General features: G+C 39.8%; 2 protein-coding genes across 3 annotated transcripts; both read right to left on the reverse strand.

Annotated features, from left to right (window-relative positions):
• Positions 1-381: 381 nt before the first annotated feature.
• On the reverse strand, positions 382-15,403 carry LOC124256814. 2 transcript variants are annotated; one of them, XM_046690777.1, is made up of 8 exons: positions 15,270-15,403; positions 12,373-12,708; positions 11,264-11,554; positions 8,634-8,957; positions 6,331-6,480; positions 5,197-5,295; positions 4,231-4,278; positions 382-2,414 (listed from the first exon to the last, which is right to left on the reverse strand). In XM_046690777.1, exons 1-8 carry the CDS (start codon positions 15,325-15,327, stop codon positions 2,365-2,367), a joined length of 1,356 nt encoding a protein of 451 aa, XP_046546733.1. In that variant the 5' UTR covers positions 15,328-15,403; the 3' UTR covers positions 382-2,364. The 2 variants fall into 2 exon arrangements, with proteins under 2 accessions (XP_046546733.1, XP_046546734.1); XM_046690778.1 differs by lacking the exon at positions 12,373-12,708.
• Positions 15,404-17,342: 1,939 nt separating this feature from the next.
• LOC124256821 lies at positions 17,343-23,547 on the reverse strand. The gene is made up of 9 exons (XM_046690785.1): positions 23,448-23,547; positions 22,259-22,588; positions 21,652-21,696; positions 21,520-21,612; positions 20,193-20,214; positions 19,770-19,807; positions 19,294-19,344; positions 18,724-18,771; positions 17,343-17,542 (listed from the first exon to the last, which is right to left on the reverse strand). The coding sequence occupies exons 1-9, from the start codon at positions 23,500-23,502 to the stop codon at positions 17,502-17,504; spliced, it is 723 nt and encodes a 240-aa protein (XP_046546741.1). The 5' UTR covers positions 23,503-23,547; the 3' UTR covers positions 17,343-17,501.
• Between the last annotated feature and the right edge of the window lie 902 nt (positions 23,548-24,449).

The following is a 24,449-nucleotide window of genomic DNA, read 5'->3' on the forward strand; positions in this document are numbered from 1 at the left end:
CGTAAGATAGCAAAGAAAACAAGTCCATGACTTCTGGAGAGTTCAGCATTATCAACAGAGTCATACGTCAATGCGAGTGTACATCATGTTTGTACATAAAATGATAATACTCCACATAATTAAACTTTATTTGGTTGTGACATAAAAAGAAATAACAAACAAAATAAACACATGGACACATATTATGCTTTGACAGCCTATAACTAAACAGTAAGCGACTTTGGTTTGCTTTAAAGAAGATACCTGTGAAGATCCGGGTTAGAATTGATCTTCAGTAACCTATGCTTGTCGTAACACGCGACTAACGGGGTCGGGTGGTCTGGCTCGCTGACCTTGTTGACAGATGTCAAGGTACTCCAGCTGCGTAGATCGATGCTCATGATGTTAATCACTGGATTGTCTGGGCAAGATTCGATTATTTACAGACCGCCGCCATATAGCTGGAATATTACTAAGTGCGGCGTAAATCTAAACCCACCCACTTTAAAGAATACCGACAAAACTGTGTACATAATCATAATAACACTACCATAAATAGCCCATTGTATTGATCATGTGCATGTGTTTGTGAATCAATATCTAATAGTGATTACAGCATGATGAGCGTAACCTTGAACCGGTCACAAACACATGCAAGAGCAAGTCAATTAGCCACCTGACAAACACACTGGGACGTATGGTATGAATCAAATAAGTTAAGTGACTAAAATATTGGGACATATGGTGCAAGTACAAATAGAAGTTGCCTTTCACATAAGTTTTTGTCAGTGAGACGTCAGATTTTGAAATGTCCCCAAAAATCTACCATAAAGAGGGATGTAAGTGAGTGAGTGAGTTTAGTTTTACGCCGCTTTTAGCAATATTCCAGCAATATCAAGGCTGGGGGACACCAGAAATGGGCTTCACATATTGTACCCCTGTGGGGAATCGAACCTGGGTCTTCGGCGTGACGAGCGAACATTTTAACCACTACGCTACCCCACCGCCCCTGTAAAGTACTTACGATAAACGTTACTTACGATATTCTGCCACACTGGTGAACCCGTCACAAACAAATGTCTTTTGAAATAGTCGAGCAATGCACTACGTTGAACTTGTGATGTATCGTTCACCTCAATATTCGTGTAATATTGTTCAAGAATAACAAACAATGGTTCCTGTGAAAAATATAAACGAAATATGTATCCGTCAAATATTATAATACAGGCACGAAATGTGGTTTGTACAAATTAGAATAAAAAAAATCGATTTACGGTTGAGACTAAAAAATGAGCATGGGTTTATTATCACTATCAGGCACAAACACATGCAAAGGCGAGTCAATGAATCACTGAGCAAACGCGGAACATGCATAATTTGTAAGGCAAAATCAGAACTTGTATCAGACTCACTACAGCGACAAGGGCGCCAACAGAGTTAGTTTTATCACTGTACTTGTTTTATAATGATTTTGTTAATACCCCCCTTACACTTAAGGAAGAACGAGCCTGATTTCTGTCGGATTGAAAACTCCTGGAGATTCCTGGAAATTCGAACTGCATTCTAAAACTACTTACTGCATTCCAAATGCATTCCAACTATAATTTTTTGTGACATGCCCGAATATTTTGAACATGTTCAAATCTTTCGAGGTACATTCGAAGTGGAAAAATATCGAACGGTATTTGAAGTGCATTCTAACTGCATTCTAAGTGCTCTTACTGTAGTCTTAGTGTATTATTCTAAGTATTTTGAACGTAGGGACAATGGAGAAGCCACTTCAAATGCGCCTCGAATGAGTTTCGAACTCGATTGCTGCTCGAATTCAGGTGGAATATTCTTCAAATGTATCGGAATATTTCGCTTGTAGTTGGAATACAGCTCGAATGCACGTCGAATACAGCTCGAATGCGGTCAGAACGTCCCGATTGCTCTCCAAGTGAGCCCTGACGTCATCAGAACACTGCCGACTCGCATAAAAACGTGACCACCTGTCACTGAGTCGCCAGTAAAATGGCAATCTTACAAAACTTGAAAATAATGTTTATTTTGACATTCTCTCCTGAATGCAGTTAGAAGTTTGGAAATATTTTTTTCTGGCTGACACTCCTTGATTCCTGTCAATTCGAAAAAAGTGTAGATGAGCCTTTAAGCCCTCATTTGGTTTCCTGTTCCGTCATGTTGGAACATAATGATTTATCAGTGGCAGCAAGATGGCAGTAATGTAAAGAAACTGATTACGCTATATACAAGCCGTATAACAGTCGAGAAGAATTAATTCACAATACAAACGCGCTGCGTAGTATTGGCAATCGGACAGTTCCGGTAGAACATGGAGTTTTCTGCTGGACTGTGGTGACATGTGCATCCAAAATTGCTTCATCTTCATGTCTTTTTGACTTCTGAGTAGATATCAGTTGTGTCCATTATTTGCACTAAAAAAGAAGTGGTGACGAATGATAGCATTTAGGCTACAACAAATTAACTACCGTATACCGGGAAATTTTCGAGGTACTAAAATTTCGAGGTTTGAGACCTCCAGAGCTTTCGAGGTGATTTAAATTTCGAGGTTTTGGGGGCCTAAAATATATAAATATTTAAGACAATTTTAATTTCGAGGTTAGAAGAAAGTGCCCAGAAACATGACTTACCGGATTAATACTCAGTGAACTATCGACAAGTAGCCAGTGATAACTGCCGTCTGACTGTTATAACTACCGGTATACCAGTCCATGGCAGAAATAATAGTAATGAAAACAACCCTTTGTTCCTTTGTTGTGATAAATTACCCATGAAACACTCTGTCGGCAGTGTTCAAACATGACGCCATTTTTCTCAGACGATATTGTTTTTAACAACTAACTATAAGCATGTATGATGGGTCTCTGTTGAAACTATGTTGTTGTTAGAAAGCTGACAAGTTGACCTCTTTAGCGAAACTGACCAACAGCACGGATGCCTTACAGCCCCAGGATGTTTGTGTAAACAATCCCTTAAAGATGCGCATTCATCAAACCTGGCATCGCCGATGCGGTCCGTTTGGCCAGAGAGTGACATCGAGTGTATTGACAGTTGGTTTGACTTCACATGTAACACACTGATTGAATTACCTATTTTTATAATGCATGTTATTCTGGACCAACAATTACAAACACAATTAAATAATCTCGACACCGCATTTCTGTTGTTTGTTCATTCAGGCCGTTCAGGGTCATTGAACGTTAAGATTAGTTGTAGACAGGCATTAAAGAGTTAATGCGCATGTCAGGAAGTCATTGGTTGCCAGCAGTTGAAATGCTTATCGATAGGAAATCTAACCCAAAGGTTTGAAGTTCGGAAAAATTCATGGATATAATATTTTTCGAGGTTGCGCTTCTAACCTCGAAAACCTCGAAAATTAGATACCTCGAAAATTTCCCGGTATACGGTAGTCACATATTAATTTCAATAGATTCACTCCTATGAGCACCCAGTAACCAACTTCTGAACCAATATGCAAGAAATTTTTGTTACCGCCCACTGCCATCATCTAGAGCTGGAATTTACCTGACAGTTGTTATGAGGTTGTATTCTATTACATTCAGTTGATATTCTGTAAAATGCAGTGGTGTTCATCTTACTATATTTAGACTGGGAGTCAAAACTGGTCTAGAAGGTCTTACAGCACCCAAAATATTCCAGTGCAGTCTGGTTAGAGAAAGTTCCAGAACAGAAACTTTATACATATTAAAGGAGGAACTCTTGGTCACCTTTGTCACCTTGTATTACACCGTACATTACAAGGCAAGATCACTTTTCACCCTGGATCCTCAGCCTGGGCCTATTTTGGAAGCTTGACAACAGTTTCAGGAAGGTGAATATTACCATCTCTGTACATGTCTTTATGGCTAGAATCACGGTTTTTATATTACATTGCCATTTGTAATTACTTTGTAGTGAGTTCTAAACTTATGTTTTTAGAATATAATTATATAAGCACATCACATTTCCTTTTCGCGTTGTACGGCGTAAAACGCCGTGTTTCTTTATTTTATTGGGGCGGTGGGGTTGCCTAGTGGTTAAAGCGTTCGCTCGTCACGTCAATGACCCAGGTTCGATTCTCCACATGGGTACAATGTGTGGAGCCCATTTCTTGTGTCCTCTGCCGTAATATTGCTGGAATATTGCTAAAAGAGCCGTAAAACCAAACCCACTAACTCTGTATTTTTCAGGACCATATGTTGAGAACTTTGGATATGTTTATGGTTATACCTGTTTGACCTTCACCGCTCTTTTCGTACAGTTCGTTCTCCTGCATGACTGAAACACAAGAGATCGTACATAGACTAACACCTGATCTTAAACTGTTTTACTTGAACGAGATGCTGACATCGCAAGAGGTCAGGGGAAATATACAACACTTCCTGGATCGTATAACAATTTATTACCCATATGGTGAAACATAAACCAGTGTCATATAAACTCATGCCAATAATGGTTGTCACCCCCTTCAATTTTTTTAATTGGAGAAGGGGTGTGGGGTGGGGGTGTGAGGTGTGGGTGGGGAGGGGGGTGACAACCATTATTGGCATGAGTATTTATCATATGTGCACATGTGCACAAATCACATTTGCCGAGCAACCATTGTTTCTGTATTTCGTTGCATGTGACGTCATTAAACAATTGAACGTGACGTCAATGAAGACACTTACTTACAGTGTTTTACTGTACATATGTACATGGATAAAATGGATAATAAAGATAGTGTTACACCCGAGCAAGTGTGTCAAGACGTATGCGAAAAGAGTGTGTAATTGTGTATTGCCCGAAAGAGAGTACACCCGTAATGACACACACTTGCTCGTGTAATAATCTCTGTGTATGTTCTTTCACCTGCATGAATGAATCAGGAAAGATGTTTCAGTATTTATTTCTTCTGGCATCAAGTTTCATTTTTCATTAACTGACATTTCGTTAATATAGTCAGAGCCGATATTATAAATGAAGGGTCTTTATGCATCTTCAGTAAAGTACGTTTATAATGAACGAAACATTGCAACTAATTCTATTTCGTTAAAACCGTAGTTCGCTTTACGCATCTAAAATATACAGCTTCAAATGGTGGTTTATTTTAGAAAAGTAATTTCCAACCAAAAAACCCCCAACTTCGTTTTATACGTCAGTCGTTATATAGCAAGTTCGTTATAAACGTCGTTCACTGTCCATGGCAAAACCAACCTAATACAGATCTCCTGAACGTAGCATCATCTGCAGAAGAATCGGCAACGTCATCGTCATTGATACGACTGGAAGTCTCATACAGGTCGTTCTGTACAACTGCAACATATATATAGTCAGCTAGTAGTATTTTAAATAACCAATGCATAAATACTAATTGGAACGATATATATAACATGTGTTTTTTTAAAAAAATGCTTGATTTGATGCATGGACAACATTTAATATTATGCATATATATATATATATATATATATATATATATATATATATATCATATGTAAGGTTTACATTAGTCTTAAAGAGTTGAATAATAAATACATTGGAATATACGCACACTATAAACCTTTCGTATGAACTATCGGTTTGACCAAGTTCCAATGTCATATTACATAGTTCAGGCACTAAGTGTAACTATTTGTAGGAATACACAAAAGCTGAGTGTAACTGTGTCTAGGAATATTGACAAATTAAGTGTAACCTTCTCTAGGAATTCATGAAAACTAAGTATAAATATTTCTAAGAATACAGGAAAACTAAGTTTAACTATTTCTAGGAATGCAGACAAACTAAGTGTAACTATTTCTATCAATATAGACAAAGTAAGTGTAACTTTTGCTATGAATACAAACAAAGTAACTATTTCTAGGAATACAGACAAACAAAGTGTAACTATTTCTATCAATATAGACAAACTAAGTGTAACGTTTTCTATGAATACAAACAAAGTAACTATTTCTAGGAATACAAACAAAGTGTAACTATTTCTAGGAATACAGGAAAACTAAGTTTAACTATTTCTAGGAATGCAGACAAACTAAGTGTAACTATTTCTATCAATATAGACAAACTAGGTGTAACTTTTTCTATGAATACAAACAAAGTGTAACTATATCTAGGAATACAGACAAACTAAGTGTAACTATTTCTATCAATATAGACAAACTAAGTGTAACTTTTTCTAGGAATACAAACAAAGTAACTATTTCTAGGAATACAAACAAAGTGTAACTTTTTCTAGGAATACAGACAAACTCAGTGTAACTATTTCTATGAATACAAAAGAAACTAAGTGTAACTTTTTCTAGGAATATATGCACACTACGAAAATGCATATTGAAATGATAAACATACCACCGTTGTCAAGGGACTTCCGATGACTGCGTTTCCTCACAGTGACGATGATACCGGCCACGACTCCCGCTAACAGGACACATCCCACGCTCACAGTCAACGTAATCAGGAAGTTGAATAACGATGCTATCATGTTGGGTGTGGTTGGATCTGCAGAGTGACACACGTCCTTGGATTATGAACACCACATGCGTGTTGTTAAATAGATATGAATTAAAGACAGAATAGACAGGCCGTTAACAGTAATGTTATTTTGGTTTAGAAATAACTGACATAAATGTATATTTTGTATGGCAGAATGTATTTTCACTTCAATTTGACACATACACTAGTGTATTGTTTAGGTCATCGAAAGAGGTTGTAGTTGCTGTTGTTTTAAGGATAAATATCCAGTCAAGTATGACGTCACAATTACTATGAGAAATGAAACTTGATGTCATACGACCGTCGTGATCACTGCATTTATCTAAAGGGGATCTCGAAAGGATTACGGAATAATCGGTAATAAATAAATTAGTACACTTGTATGTGTATCGTACTGATTTTATGAAAGTCGTGCATTATCCTCTATCTTGGTCGGGTAGTAAAATAATTCTGATGCTCGTTTCCCAAAGTCAAGGTTAGAAGATCCTGTATTCAGCAATTTATGCTTGTCTTAAGATTCGACTAACAGGATCGGGTGGTCATTCTCGTTGACTTGGATGACACATGTCATCGTATCTCAATTGTGTGGATCGATGCTCATAAAGTTGATCACTGGATTGTCAGGTCCACACTCGATTATTTACAGGCAGCATCCATATAGCTGCAATAGTGCTGAGTGCGGCGTTAAACAGGCTGAACCAAACCCAAACCAAGTCCCAATGCTTATTCGTATCAGCTGAGTTAGTAACAGGATTCCGAATATAGTCGACTGAGTGCAGCCATCTTAGTCTTAAAATGCCATACATATGTGGAGGCACAAAGCGTCTTATTCCATACTTATCACATTGTAATGTCCCTTACGATGGGTGAGTGAGTGAGTGAGTGAGTGAGTTTAGTTTTTACGCCGCACTCAGCAATATTCCAGCTATATGGCGGCGATCTGTAAATAATCGAGTCTGGACCAGACAATCCAGTGATCAACAGCATCAGCATCCATCTGCGCAATTGGGAACCGATAACATGTGTCAACCAAGTCAGCGAGCCTGACCACCCGATCCCGTTAGTCGCCTCTTTTGACAAACATGGGTTACTGAAGATCAATATTCTAACCGGACCTTCACGGGTCCCCTGACGATGAAGAGCCTCCTCATTGAAATATTCAATACCTGTTTGGTTTACGACTTAAAAGTATTTCAACGTACTGTGACGCTGACATTAGATATATGAGAATATAACCTTGATCACACAGCATTTCTCTCTCCGTGGGTTTGACGGTTATCGAGCAAATGTATGTTCTGAAGATTGCTTGCACTTTCTGATAATCTTGTAAGAATACCAAAGGGATGGTGTACGCCACCTTGATGACATGTCTGAATGAATGCAAATTATTTAACCTAGGTCAGTGAATGTCGATGATGCTTATATGAGAAGGTCAACATGGTCTTCATAGCACGACTGCAGGTATCATGGCAGTGTCATGTCGTGTCATTAAAAATATTGTCTTTTCTCTCTGATTTGATACTCCTAGGAAAACTCCCGTGAACAGCCTTGCTGGAACGAGTGACTTAGTTTTACGCCGCACTCTGTAATATTCCAGCTATATGGTGGCGGTCTGTAGATAATCGAATATAGATCCAGACAATCCAGTGATCAACAGCATGAGCATCAATCTACGCAACTAGAAACTCCGCACGGTTTTGTGACGTCACAACTGACCCTGTTCCCAGTACGAGTTACCATGATGATAGTCACAGGTCACAGCTATATGGCGGCGGTCTGTAAATAATCGAGTCTGAACCAGACAATCAAGTGATCAACATCATGAGCATCGATCCACACAATTGGAAACCGATGACATGTGTCAACCAAGTCAGCGAACCTGACCACCTGGATCCCGTTAGTCGCCTCTTACGACAAACATGGATAACTGAAGATCGATTCTAACCCGGATCTTCAGCCTAGCTGGAACTCGGCGCTGCACAAATAGGTATCTGACATTTATGACGTCAAACTGCCTGTATGTTATAAATAATAGAACGTCGGTGATAAAAATACCCAGTCTTGGCTATCTTCAGAAAAGTGTAAATGGGGAAACAAGAAAAATAAATAATCTATTTTGTGAATGGATCACTGAAATACCTGGTGTTCAAGACACATACCCGAAACACGAAGTTGAATTGAGTACGATGTAGCGCAACCAAAATCGTTGCATGTCGTGACGGAATATGTCCCTCTCTGGAGGTCTGTTATATTGTTCAACGTAAAGTTCACCATGAATCCTTCTCTCTTCAGTGTGATGCTGTGCACAATGAAGGTAACTTGGACACCACTGCTCCAGTTCGAGATGCTCTGATGAACGTCGTCGTGAAGAACAGTGTGATTTACATCAATAGAACTGGAGAGATATTGGAAGGAGAGGATGACATCTTGACCTGGGAATGCTGATAGGATCCTTTGATCTGGTCGCTTGAAAACTGGAGGACCTATGAAATAAACTGACGTACAAAAGAAAGTACATATCCAGTGCTTTTGGATTACTTTCCAAAAAGCGACGTAAATGTTTTGAAAAGAGTTTTTACAGTGATATATATGTCACACACTTTCCTAATATGTTGCCAAAACACGACAGACATCGTGCCTTATTGCGAAGTTGCCAGTCAAAATCACAACACGTTTAAAATAATCCCCAAAACACCAGGTGTGTACTTTCTTTTGTACGTCAGTTTAGAAATGGGCTAGTACATGAGTGAGTGAGTGAGTGAGTCTAGTTTTACGCCGCTTTTAGCAATATTCCAGCAATATCCCGGCGGGGGACACCAAAAATGGGCTTCACACATTTTGCCTATGTAGGGAATCGAACCCGGGTCTTTGGCGTGACGAGCGAACGCTTGAACCACTAGGCTACCCAACCGCCCCGGTTAATACATGAGCGTCCCTTAGCTATGATGAACGTAAGTACACTTAAGCTGAAACTCAATTTAAATGATGGTAAGTTAAGTGAGTGAGTGAGTGAGTTTAGTTTAACTCCGCACTCAGCAATATTCCAGCTATATGGCAGCGGTCTGCAAATAATCGAGTCTGGACCAGACAATCCAGTGATCAACATCATGAGCATCGATCTGCGCAACTGGGAACCGATGACATGTGTCAACCAAGTCAGCGAGCCTGACCACCCGATCCCGTTAGTCGCCTCTTACGACAAGCATAGTCGCCTTTTATGACAAGAATGGGTTGCTGAAGACCTATTCTTCCCCGGATCTTCACGGGTCGTAATTTAAGTAATAATAAGGATACAACAAGTGAACCGGGTTACAGATTGTATGTCCATGTGATGAATAATGGCGTTCGAAGCCACTTCTCTTACAAACGTGCAAAGAAAAGCGGTGGTTCTGAATACCGTTAAAGAAATGCCCAGTTCCACGACACAGAGGCTCATTAGTTGAAGTTATTTACGACCTGATCATAATTATTTCTTATCCTGCCCCCATGTGCAATAATATGTCAAAAACATATGCCATAACTGAAAAATACATATCGTGTATATTATTTTAACAAAGTGTCACAGATGACAGCAAAATTATTTTAAGACTTTGATTAGTAATGTTATAACAAGGCGTCAGCGTTACTAAAGTTCACGAAAAAAATCACACCTTCACACCAGCTACCTTTCATATTTGTCCTTTTCCTTTTTACAGTTATTCATAAACACATGGACACTCAGACGAAATGATACCCAAATTTAGCATAACACACAAGCTCGTATCCTAATTTGTATCCGCCAAGTGAGACACTATAAGTTGTATGTTTCTCTCGACGGTAATACGGTCTGATGTACCCTCTTTGTAAGCAGTGTCACCCGAGCCGGTAGGCGAGGGATGACACTGCTACAGAAAGGCGGACGTCGGACCGTATTACCCGAGGGAGACGTTTACAACGTATTTATCTTACCGCCATGTTAAATGTACAAAATATCGTTTTATTTTAATTTGAAGATCGAAAAGCTCGCTACCGATTATATGACATTTAAACAAAATGGCGTCTGCCTCTCGACTGGATTTTTAAAATCAGTGAAACATATTCTGACACGCTTAAAACTGCTATTAAAATGGTTAAGTATGTTTAAATTTTAGTGTGCAAACGATTCAATGTATAAAATAGTTTAAATAAAGCAGTGAAAGTCGTAAATAAATGTACACATAGTGAACTAAAAAACAGCTAATCGAACGGTTTTCCATCTCCGTGCACTGCATGCGTCATACTATGACGTCATACGATTGTTACCGATACAGCTCCTCGGCGGAGAGTTTGGTGGTAACCGTGGCCGCGGGTATTATTCTTTCCAGTTGGAACCCTCCTGGGAGGGTTAAAACGTCATTGACCAATGAAATTAAGGCATTTTACATTAGGTAAGATAAAGCTCGGCATTCGGTAATCTCCCTTTAGGGTTCCGAATAATGTCAGTTGTGTGCAGCTCTTCATCTTTGCCTTAACATGCGACACATTGGCACAAAACGTAGTATCTTGTTACTCGTGTTTGAAGCGTTTTATCATGTATTTACCACACAAAGAGAATCAAGTAACTAAAACAGAGTATTTACGAGAACAGGGGCGTAGTGACCATCATGAAAAAAAAGCCTTACGCGTGATTGTGGCTAAAAAGGTTTGGCAACCCTCAATACTATCTAAACATAACGCTTTGCAACCTATCGGGCGTACACATAAAATTGGCTTGCTACGCGCCTTGAGAAGAGGCTCAAATATATATAAACCCACAAGGGAAAGTGTGTACCATTTATTAGTATTTCTTCAGATCCAGAGAGGAAGATCTTCCGTCCACTTGGAACCAGAGCCGTTACATTGCAAGTATAGTTGCCTTCATCTGCGTACGTTGCCCCATAGACATTGAATTGATGCAGAGAGGAGAAGGGACCTTTGACTTTCCTTATGAGCTGGTCCTTCCAGTACTGACTCCAGGTGATGTATGTGACGTTAGAAACTCCACTGACGTTACATATTAAAGTTACATTACCACCATCAACAAGGGCGTTGGTTTTCTTGAAGACATGTACGTTTGGTTGAGCTAAAATTGCAGAAAAGGGACATTTGTTATTTAACTAGTCACAAGACAAGAATATATTGCACTTGCGTTTATATTTCTTATTTAGGGCATGTGGAATGAATTTCTGTATTCAGTTCGCCTAACTGTATCCGGTTAGTGGTTAAAGTCCATGAAATCATTTTTCCGTAGGGTAACTTTTTCTCCTTTACGAATACTATAATGCCAACTAGTGCTAGTCATCTAACTACGTTTGTAACGAACACTATAATGCCGACTAGTGCTAGTCATCTAACTACCTTTGTAACGAACACTATAATGCCAACTAGTGCTAGTCATCTAACTACGTTTGTAACGAACACTATAATGCCGACTAGTGCTAGTCATCTAACTACCTTTGTAACGAACACTATAATGCCAACTAGTGCTAGTCATCTAACTACCTTTGTAACGAACACGCTTATAACGAACTGACTGATAACTTATATCCCGGCCACTTGTTTCATATTTTACTCGACATGCAGACAAAGAGATACTTTTATAAACTAGTGGTCAATGTGGGTTCGTTAAAGCCGTGACCCTTGAAGATCCCGGTTAGAATTGATCTGCAGTATCCCATGCTTGTCGTAAGAGGCGACTAACGAAATCGGGTGGTCAGGCTCGCTGACTTGGTTGACACATGTCATCGTTTCCCAGTTGCGCAGATCGACGCTCCAGTTGATCACTGGATTGTCTGGTCCAGACTCGATTATTTACAGACCGCTGCCATATAGCTGGAATATTGCCGAGTGCGGCGTAAAACTAAACTCACTCACTATATTCATTGTGCATATTTGATGTACCTTTTTTCTCTTCTGTTAATTCAATAGTGACACTGTTGCTGCCATCTGAATCATCAATCTTGCAGTCCCATATTGTGCCATTCAGTTCAATCCTAGACTGGTTGAACTTTAGCAGGAAACGTCCACTGTTTTCTTGACAAATCACTTCCGTATTCGCCGGAGTATCTATATGCCATTCCACGCCACAGGGGACTTTACTTGTCTTCGTCACAGTGAGGACTAGTTGGCCGTCACGATTCCAATCTCTTTTCCACCCTTGTCCAGACTGCTGACACACAAGCTCTACCAGCGATCCCGCAGTTGTTCCCGGTTGTGATATCGTTAATGTTACAGTAACTGTAATATATAAAATAATAATAATAATAATAACGCTAATATTTGCGCCTAGAATCAAACGCGATGCTGTTCTCTGGCGTTACATTATTACCCTGACGGAATTGTACTTTCAAAGCTGCTACTAAGCGCTAAGCGGGACCATATAGGTCCGTACATCCGCTTCTCAGGTACCCATTTTGAACAGCTGGGTGGACTGAGTGCAATGTGGACGAAGTGCCTTGCCCAGGGACACAACACAGTATGAGACCCAGGTCACACATTTTGGTGTCTCCACCGGGATTCGAACCCGGGCCTTTTGCGTGAGAGGCCAGCATGCTAACCACTACACCACTGTGCTCATAAAAGATGTATTGATATTAATTACACTCTTTGTATTCGTTACCTGTCTGCTTTGAACATATACTTTCTCAGACAATGAACGCTTCCTAGAAGAGATGTTATTGGGTAGAATTGTTATATGCTCATGACAATAATGGTTGTCACCCCCTCAACCCACACCCACCCACCCCCTCTCCAATTAAAAAAATTGAAGGGGGTGACAACCGTTATTGGCATGAGTATATTTAGGAGATAAACCTACTGTGTTTCGAAATTAGAGATACTAGTATATAGTATAACGGAATTATAACAGCCCCTCCGCTTCCGAAGCAAGATCAGTGGCCATATCATCAACGCAATCTGCTAATAAATTGAATATGGAACTTATGTAACAGTATATCGCTTAATCTGTTTTGACATAACACAGAATCAACGTAAACACATGTTTCTTGCTGAAGTTTGGATCTTGTTCGACTGAATATTTGTTTCAATGCTTGTTCAGTAATTTTTATGTATTATCACCTATTTCTGTGATTTACGCAAATAATGAATCGAGCTCATCATCTCTAAATTCTTTTTCACAGACATATTTGTAATTTCATGCAAAATCGATTATCGACGTATCGGAAGTTTGTGTGGTGTCCGCCATGTTGGTGGGCAAACGAAAATAGCTCATTACCCTAAACCATGTATAACTGTGCGCGGAAAATCAGAGTCCTGTATAACGTGTTTATATACCTCTGAATGACTTGAATTAACCAATCACAATCCAGTATTTACTGATTCAACGACAGGAATGCAATACCGAAACTCTTCCGTGTTTACGCATGCAGGAATGTAATTTCGTCTTTGATTTTTCAACATTGACGAGTGATATTCTAGTTGCGTATCTGCGTAAATTACGCAAATAGTTATGTACGCTTGCATCTTTGTAAATACCCACTAAATTTGATCTTACATGCGTACACACAAAAATGTCGAATCTCAACTTGCGTACTGTAGCATTCACCAAACCTACTAAAATTTGAAGTAAGCAGACCCATGCGCTACAGATGGAGGTTACTGAGGGTAGATAGAATAACTGAGATATATTGTGAGGTTCTACTTCAGCACACGAACTTGGCAACTTGTAGCCTTTCTTATCTTTTCTCATATTACAGATCAAATATATAGATAATACAAAAGCAAACATTTAGCATTGAAACTTCATTCTATTTTCACAAATAATGGAAAATCGCAAAATACCCAACTGAGTTTGAATGAGGTGGGTATAACTTATTTGGTTACTCAAAGGAAAATTAGTATACCCAATTGAGATAAACACAAGCGAGGACGTAACGCAATGGCTCAAAATGTTATCTGTAGCTCTGACTTTCCTCATATATTAAAGGGACCTTCCGACAATATCAATAATAATGTATGTTCCTTGAGCATTATACTAGTTGATGTGGGTTTCATGGCGTTGATTTGGGGATGACGTGAAAACTACACTGAATCAAGGTTTCACCATATGCTATAACAATTTTTTTTAACCGTTTGTATGTGTAAGTGAGTGGAATATAATATGTTCACATTGATTGACAGACAGTCGTACTGAGTGAGTGAGTGAGTTTAGCTTTACGCCCCTTTCAGCAATATTCTAGCAAAAACACGGCGGGGGTCAGCAGAAATGGGTTTCACACATTGTGGGGACTTGAACTCGGGTCTTCGGCGTGACGAACGAGCGCTTTAACCACTAGGCTACCCACCGCCAGACAGTCGTACTGGAAATCTAAACGAGCAGGGATGTACCCCCAAACCCTACCCCCCACTCTCCATATACCCCGTTGGTATGTTGGCTTTATCACACCGGCAAAGTGAATGACTTTATAAACATTCAGTGTTTGTGATTGTACAACAACAGAAATCACAAATATTTTAGAAAGTGAATAACAAGTAAATCATGCCCCGTTACTTTGCGCAATGGAGTGTTATTTAATGATATGTTGAGTTTGAACAGTGCTGCATTTTCATCGAATATGTGAAAGGAGAGACAGGTCCTATTCAGCTTCAAAATGACGAGGGCGGCGGGACAGCCAACTGGTTAAAACGTTCGCTCGTCACGCCGAAGACCCAGGTTCGATTCCCCATATGTGTGAAGCCGATTTCTGGTGTCCCCCTGGGAATATTGCTTGAATATTGCTGAAAGCGACGTAAAACATTACTCACTCACTCACTCAAAATGACGTGCATCACATACTTACCGTCTTGACATGAGATGACTTGAATCAATGTGGTAATTAAAAGATTTTTCAGGTCCATCTTCCTACCGACACACTAAACACATAGCGCATGTATGGTGTCAACACAACCCTGTGTGAGACAGCCATGAATGTGTTCTGGCCAGACGACCCGGAAATGAATATCCTGTGGTGTTCCGGAAGTTATAAACCTAGTTGCTATAGGAATGATCTGTAGGATGTCACTGCACATGCCTCAGGGACAGGGGTGAGGTGAGGTGAAATTGGGTTTAACGTCGTGCTTGAGAATATTTCGCTCATATGACGACGTGCATGCGTGTGTATGTGTATGTGCGGCTGCTTGTATTAGCCCAGACTTAAGCTGGTTTTATAGTGCTGAGATACCATGCCGCAGTGAAGCATGAATACCCCACTAAGACACAGTATACTTACTCCGAGCCGACCAATCCTTGTTGTACCCATTAATGCCGAGCGTCAGGCAGGGACCAACAAGTACCATATTTTAACGCTCTCCGGGCAGACGCTCTAACCACTACACCACGGAGGCGGTCTCAGGGACAGGGGAAGCGTATTGTCCTTAAAGCGTCAAACAATTCCGTTCGATTCTCTTCATGGAACAATGGGTGCAGTATGTGAAGCCCATTTCTGTTCAACAACGTGATAATGCTGGGAAAACCTCCCTCACTCACTCACTCACTCGCTCCCTCCCTGCATCCCTCCCTCACGCAATCACTCCCTCACGCAATCACTTTCACTCTTGCACTCACTCATGCAATCACTCCCTCACGCAATCACCCACTCATGCAATCTCTTTCACTCTTGCACTCACTCACGCAATTACTCATGCAAACACTCACTCAAGCAATGAACCACTCACTCACTCACTCACTCAAGCAATCACCTACTTACTCACAAGCATTTACAATAAACACCACACCGAGACACACATATTTCATATTTGACAACGCTCCAAGCACCAAATCGTATAAGCCTTTTCATTATGTATAATGTTTGTGACTTGTGAGTCGCAATCAAAACACTCTTCTAAATATTACGCTGTTTTCAGGAAAACATTTTACCAAAGCATCAGGTGTGTACTTTGTGTTGTACGTCAGTTAGAGACTAAACCCTTTGCACATCTACAAGAAATCTCCACAGTGTCGATTGTACGATTCCGACATCATGATGCTCACGTGTTTATGAATCATGGTCACACTGTGAGGATACCAGGCGTTCGTGAAAAGAAAAGCGGGCGGTGCCACTCGCTATAAACACTTGCAGAGGCTAGGCAATTGGTCACCTGTGAAAACCTGGGAACGTATGGCACAATCAAAATAGGGAATTGCATTGGACATCATTATTGGAGATCTCAAGATGTTCTCAACTTTTCAAAACGTTTTACTTAGATCTTGAATGTTGTTACCTTCTGAGTGAATGAGTTTAGTTTTACGCCGCACTCAGCAATATTCCAGCTTTATGACCTCGGTCTGTAATAATCGAGACAGTAAATAATGGAGTCAGACAATCAAGTGATCAACAGCATGAGCATCGATCTACGCAATTGGGATACGATGGCATGTGTCAACCAAGTCATCGAGCCTGACCACCCGATCCCGTTAGTCGCCACTTACGACAAGCATGGGTTACTGAAGATCAATTCTAACCCGGATCTTCACGGGTAGTCGCCACTTACCACAAGCATGGGTTACTGAAGATCAATTCTAACCCGGATCTTCACGGGTAGTCGCCACTTACCACAAGCATGGGTTACTGAAGATCAATTCTAACCCGGATCTTCACGGGTAGTCGCCACTTACCACAAGCATGGGTTACTGAAGATCAATTCTAACCCGGATCTTCACGGGTAGTCGCCACTTACCACAAGCATGGGTTACTAAAGACCAGTTCTAACCCAGATCTTCACGGGTTGTTACCTTCTGAACAAGAGCCGTATGGCGCTCTTTGAAATCTTGATGAAACAATTCTGCTCGAGTTTACCCCCCACATTGTACAATGTAAATTGCAAAGGATGGAGATGTTGGAATAATACTCAACATTAACGAAAAGCATAATGTAAAAGCTTATAGAAATGCTTTTATTGTCATAATGGTCATCTGTACACTGTCAGTAACTTGTGAAACGTTTCGTCAGTTGCAGGCACGTTCTTGATTCCTTATATGAATACATGCAAACACTGATGACGTTTTAGACTTGATAGCAGAGATACACACATGGCTACTTCAAGCCAGCTTCTGTGTAAATTTCAGTTGTGTGTTCTGAAATGAATACAAATTTAATGGTGACTGAAGGATTAATATTCACGGACCAGGTTTGTCGTATTTTTTTTGTAGGTATTTTGATGTTCTTTATCTTTATGGTGATCTTCACAATAATATACTAACTGTTGATTGTTTTGTTGCTGTTTTACGCCGCACTAAGCAATATTCCAGCTATATGGCGGCGGTCTGTAAATAATCGAGTCAGGACCTGACAATCCAGTGATCAACATCATGAGCATCAATCTAAGCAATTGAGATCCGATGACATAAGATGGTGTGAAATGTGTTCCTGTAACTATGCAGAAAATGAGTACCACTTGTTGTTAATATGTACTGCTTATGATGATCTACGTAAACGTTTTATCCCCGTCGATGTTTTCCGCCATCCAACCCTGTGTAAATTTAACGGACTGATGTGTAATGCTATTTCTCTGTTTTTAAGAAATCTTGCCATGTTCATCTTCTATGCTAACAATCGTCGTCGCTGCAGCTTGAAGGTTGTAATGTATAACGTTGTATCATGGGCCGATGAATAAAGAGAAGTGAATTATCGTCATCAACCGAGACCTGCATGGCTTTGGTTCAAGCTTACACACCGTGTTCTCACTGGGATACTGCTAAGCCTTAAACCAAATCTCAATCTGTCATACTTCACGCCATACTGAGCTTGGAAAGCGTTGGGGACAGTGTATAAATCAGGTGTAAGATAGGAGAGAGACCAACAAATCAACAAACAAACAATAAACAAACTGGGAACCTTGGGACATTGATTGTTGACTGCTACATATACTACTCACACTTTGCTAAGGATCACAGATTTATAATTTGAAATCGTATCCATTTAAAAAAAGATAAATAATGATACGGTAACCTCTCTTTAGGCAAACAGCCACTTTAATCTAACCTTATGCACTCGATACATGAGTAACCATAAAAATTGTTTCCATGGCACCAATCAACCATTTGGCAAAGCATGGAACGAGTCATTGACAAGTACACAACACCTGTCAATAGCAGGTATGGGTTCCACAGGATGAAGTGACATACTGAAACCTAGGATCCATGCTTACAATAAGTTTAGATATTTAAACCATACTAGACCCCACATCATACTTTTCTGTTGAATCAATGATTTTATCCTTAACAAAGTGTGAATAGTATATTCATCTTGTTCTCACCTCTGTCGTGTTCTTTACTTGACTCGTACAAGTCATTCTCTTGCATCACTGAAACAAATGAATTCATTTTAGAAATCACGACGATAGTGATCGAAAAAGATGTCTCAGATGGCATATTTGTAAGTTGTTGCTTGAAGCAATTTTTATGTATAACAAATGTCAAAGGTTCAAATTGTTGATGGATGTCGTAAAATGATATCCGTTGACCTCACAGTATAACATTACACGTTTTAGAACATCAATCTCTGTGCATAACAAATGTCATGCGTTCATATTGTTGATACCCGTGAAGATCCGGGTTAGAATATTGATCTTCAGTAACCCATGCTTGTCGTAAGAGGCGACTAACGGGATCGGGTGAATCGGCTCGCTGACTTGGTTGACACATGTCATCGGTTCCCAATTGCGCAGATCGTTGCTGATGCTGTTGATCACTGGATTGTCTGGTCCAGACTCGATTCTTTACATACCGCCATATAGCTGGAATATTGCTGAGTGCGGCGTAAATCTAAACTCACTCACTCACTCAAATTGTTGATGTAAAATTATCATGATATCTGTTGACCTTACCTGAGTCGCGTTCTGTAATTCCTTGTTCGTACAAGTCATTCTCCTGCATGACTGAAACAATGGAATAAAAATACATGCATACTGAAACAGTGGAGAGTATATATGTATGGCTACACAAAAGAGAAGTAACAAATATGATACTGAAATTTTGAACATGACACCAGGAACAATTTGTGTTTTGAAATACAGTCATCTTCTGGTGACATAGTTACGCCTACATGATAGCTAACCTGTCACAGATGGACAGCCGCCATACCCGCTGAGCAGTTTAAAATAAAATAATTACCTCTTTTCATAAAATGAACATTTTTGAGCAACATATCTGATCCTTTAGATAGAATCATTTTGAGCATACACATACTGACCTACTGAAATTTCTAGCTTGTATCCTGTCCTTAATGTCAGTTAGTAATATCAGTTGGTAATGCCAGTTAGTAATGTGAGTTCACCAAGCTGTAAACAATGCATAATCTTACCTAAGCTATTAGTTGTTCGCCCTGTCGTACCACCATGGCTGACAATAGAAAGAGGTTTTGCATAAAAAAACACGACATCAATATCTAAGAATTGGCAGGAATAATACCCCACAGGGAGAATCAACATTCCTTGAAAGTAACAGAATCAGGAATAACACGTAACGGCTAGCACTTGGAAACTATTGGATGTTGAATTGTGCTACGTGTAAAGGACTTGTCTTCAACACTTATCTTCGTTCTTATACTCGACATTAACATTTTAGTTCCATGATCATCTATGTCTCCGAAGAGCATATTACACTTTGGCAAGAAAAAAAGCGTTAGTTTTCTGTTTAGTTGTACCCAGCAAACGAATGCTCAAGCAATGACACAAACCTTTTTACATTTACATGTTTACATGAAGGTTTAAATTCAGATGAATACCTGTTAGTCAGTGTTCTGGTTTCTGTAAACAACAATACATGGATATATCAATGCATGAACACATCACTGAATGAATCTATTGTACGTTTTGTTTGTTCGTCATTGTATAATATTTGAGCTTGGTCGTGTCAACATCACCCGTTTAACAAATGCAGTAATCTAGACTGTAAGGCATTTAGCATTACGACAATCTATTTCCCAAATCTAGTCATGGACTGCAGTCTATGTATTCATTAATAAATGTTAAAGGTGGACATGGGAGTATAGTATTGATCCACACAGGTTTGTGTAAAAACTTTTGGGTGGTTACTATTGCACACACGTCTCTATATAACTGTATACCGACATGCGATCAATGCGTGATCCAGCATGTATCATTGAGAACAATCCAGTAGCTGGATTTCTTCCTTCATCAACATCGCTCATATTCCCTTCTGCCCTCAAGGTCCCCCGTCGTGATATTGCTGGAATATTGCTAAAAGCGGCGTAAAACTAAATTCAGTCACTCACTCTGCCCTAAAATCCCTATGCTATACTTTTTGTCTCTTTATTCAGGAGTACGTAGGCCACCGGACCACATACAGTTATTTTCAGACAGCCAACAAACGGCTTGACCGCAGCTTTTCGCATAAAATAGATATATGTACATAGCTAGGTTTCGTGGCACATTGGGATTGTCAACAGACATCAAAGTATTATATTTATTCAAAGATAAGTTCACAAGAATATATGATACACGTTGAGGATATTAGGCAGAACATATTAAGAGAAAATGATATCCATTTTCAATGTGAGCACCTGAACACATATGGCATAATCTCGGATTCCTTGGATATATTGTATTCCCAGTAATTATTGAGAAAGTTGTTTCGGCAATATCTAAAACATGTATATAAACTATAGAAGTTTTACTCAAATGGATATGTTGAGATATGATTCTCTTACAGTCTAAGTGTCTTTTCAGTACTTTGTGAGACCTCCTTGCCCTGAAATACACGACTGAATGCCCCTAGGTACAATATTTCCCAATATTCGACCACTTCTTTATTCACATCCTCCATATTTCTAAGTCCTTGTTGGTTTATTCTCTCCTTCATCAGTCCCCGCACAGTCCCACTAGGGTTAATGTAATTAGTCCTACTGCCAGAAGCGTGCATCCATACATACCACTAAGAGCCATTCTGTGATGATCGATCACATGATTTATCAACATGTACCTGGTTCCCTAAACAACATATTACAACACGTATACTGCAAGATAGATACAAACATGGAGAGCATGCTGTGAAATTATGACAATGCGAAATGAACCACGTGTTATCGTTACCGCTTTGGCGCGCTCTGCAGTGCTTCCTGTAAATTATGATAACACCAACCGATGCAGTGATCAGGAGGAAACAACCGACGATCGCACAGACACTTTTCGTGTGTCCAATAGCAGCTCCAGCGGTAGTTGTACTTTTCGTGTGTCCAATAACAGCTCCAGCGGTAGTTGTATCTGATGCTACAAACATAGACATTGAAACGTCTAAAAGGCATTAATGTGTATACATAAATCAATTCCATATATCATACATACGTATAAATAAGTGATTTCTGCAGGTGTATAAGCAATAAATATATAACTTATGAGTCCAGATATGTCTTCTTGACAAAACTCTTGGGCCTAGATTTTCGAAGCTCCCTTAGCGCTAAGATAGTCGTAAGTCTAAAATCGAAAATCTAGGCCCTGTATATCAGCACTCGTAGTCCTACACTACCAAAAATGTCTTGACATTCAAAAGTATGGGATATGGTATCAGCCAAGCAAGACGCCTCTTACGACAAGCATGGGTTACTGAGAGTTCTAACTTCTAACTGAAGATTCTATTTGAACTAACTTCTTTCTCTTCTGTTAATTCAATAGTTACACTGTTGCTGCCAACTGAATCATGATGTTGATCACTGGATTGTCTGGTCCAGATTCTATTATTTACAGGTGTCCATCATATAGCTGGAATATTGCTGAGTGCGGCGTAAAGCTAAACTCACTCACTCACTATATTCTTTGTGCATATTTGATTTACCTTTTTTCTCTTCTGTTAATTCAATAGTGACACTGTTGCTGCCATCTGAATCATCAATCTTGCAATCCCATATTGTGCCATTCAGTTCAATCCTAGACTGGTTGAACCTTAGCAGGAAACGTCCACTGTTTTCTTGACAAATAACGTTCGTGTTCGCCGGAGTATTAATAAACCATTTCACAACGCAGGGATTTTCACGGGTCTTCTTCACAGTGAGGGCTGGTTGGCCGTCACGATTCCAATCACTTTCCCATCCTTGATCAGGCTGCTGACACACAAGCTCTACTGGAGATCCTAAAGTTGTTTTCCTTTTTGAAATCGCCATTGTCACTGAAAAACATCGACGTAAACACACTCACGTTTAAAAGAAAACAGTGAAGGCAAATACACTATGCTTCTAACACGGGAGTGACTTTCTGGTATTTGGCTGATTATTTATTTGCTTGTTTGTTTGTTGTTTTACGCCGCACTCAACCAGTTCCATCTGCATGACGGCTACATGTAAATAATCGGGTATGGGCCAGACAATCCAGTGATTGGCATCATACGCGTCGATCTACGCAACTGGGATACGCTGACATGTGTCAACCAAGTCAGCGAGCCTGACTACCCGATCCCGTTAGTCGCCTGGTCTGTTGTTTGAGTGAGTGAGTGAGTTTAGTTTTACGCCGCTTTTAGCAATATTCCAGCAATGTCACGACGGGGGACACCAGAAATGGCCTTCACACATTGTGCCCACGTGGGAAATCGAACCCTGGTCTTCGGCGTGACAAGCGAACGCTTTAACCAGTAGGCTACCCCACCGCCCCGTCTGTTATTTGAACATACTGTGGACAGTAAATATAAATACACAACATCAATGTAAGACAAATTCAAGAACCATACTAAATACGATTCCATCCAAAATAAACTTGCCAGTCGTGTTCAAATTGTTTTTTCTGTGCCTTCAACGAACTCCTGGTCTCATTCCCATCAACTCAGGGATTTAGGTCATTATTATTATTCCTGAAAACATACTTGAATCTTCGTTACGGAGAGAGCACCATCAACTTACAACTGCATCATGTCTAAATAACTGTCCCATTATACTATTACATCTTTAATACAGCCTGTTGTATTATTTACTTCATAAAGAAGGTACGATGTCGATAAGGAGTTGTTTTTTAGCTCCGTGGTGTGGTCTACTTACCCTGGCCAGTGGCGAATGAAATCATTGTTGCAAATAATAGAATCCTCAACTCCATTGCACAGTCGATGTGATGAAAGCAGACACTGTACAATGAGCTTTGTCCAGCATTAATTTGCATCCTGCTATGATTCAACACTTCCGTGTTGTCTCACAATTAAGATAGCTTCTTACAGCCTCTACTCTGTATCACACTGCGGTATATATTTAGTATGACCAGAAATTATTGAGAATTTTAGAAATATGTTTAATTGGATTTCTAGTATAAACAACCTTAACCAGCTATCAAGTGCTTGGTTTCATTCAAGAGAGACAACTCCGTTAATCCTTTTTCATTAGTTTGTGAAGAGTTATCCCCCTTTGTTTAGTTGCTATCAGACGACATTTTCAGTGATCCTTAGTATGGATGATTTAGAGAAGAGGAAGTTGATTTTAGAGTATTATAACAAGGACATCAGATCAGCTAAAGTGATTTCAAGTAGAACAGGCATCCCTTTGTCCACTGTTTATAGTGTTTTGAAAAAAATTGCAAATGGATATGGCACTGAGCACCAGGGAGGCGCAGGTAGGCCCAGAAAATTGACTGTCGGTGACAGGAGGCGGCTTGGTATTCTTGTTTCTAAAAACAAAGGAAGCGGTTTAGAAAACTTAAGGCTGGATATGACTGGTAGAGGAAATGTGGCTGTCTTTAAGGAGACAGTTAGAACTGAGCTGCATGCAATGGGTTGGCAGAAAAGTCGAGGAATTCCATCACCGATCATGAAACCTGAAGAAAAGGAGCGAAGGTTGAACTGGTGCTAACAGCATAGAAATTTTAACTGGGACAATGTGAATTTCTTAAATGAACATTCTGTGTTGCTGTTTCCTAGTACACTGAAATTCTGGACCAAACAAACTGAAAAACTTTTGTATCAGCGCCCAAAATACAGTCCGAAATTTAACGTGTGGGGTGGCATATCTGTGTTAGGGGCAAGTCCCTCTGTGTATTTGAAGGGAATATGAACA

The sequence above is a fragment of the Haliotis rubra genome, unplaced genomic scaffold (genome assembly GCF_003918875.1).
Source record: "Haliotis rubra isolate DU_JTF1 unplaced genomic scaffold, ASM391887v1 Scf64, whole genome shotgun sequence".
Taxonomy (NCBI): Eukaryota; Metazoa; Mollusca; class Gastropoda; order Lepetellida; family Haliotidae; genus Haliotis; species Haliotis rubra.

Coding starts and splice junctions, on each gene's coding strand:
- LOC124256814 (XM_046690777.1), bottom strand. CDS start 15,327: ATGGACCTGAAAAATCTTTTAATTACCACATTGATTCAAGTCATCTCA. Junction 11,555..12,372: donor ATTAACAGAAGAGAAAAAAG/GTACATCAAATA, acceptor CTGCAATTTTAG/CTCAACCAAACGTACATGTC. Junction 6,481..8,633: donor AATTCAACTTCGTGTTTCGG/GTATGTGTCTTG, acceptor GTCACTCTGCAG/ATCCAACCACACCCAACATG.
- LOC124256821 (XM_046690785.1), bottom strand. CDS start 23,502: ATGGAGTTGAGGATTCTATTATTTGCAACAATGATTTCATTCGCCACT. Junction 21,697..22,258: donor ATTAACAGAAGAGAAAAAAG/GTAAATCAAATA, acceptor CTATGTTTGTAG/CATCAGATACAACTACCGCT. Junction 21,613..21,651: donor TGTTATTGGACACACGAAAA/GTACAACTACCG, acceptor GACACACGAAAA/GTGTCTGTGCGATCGTCGGT.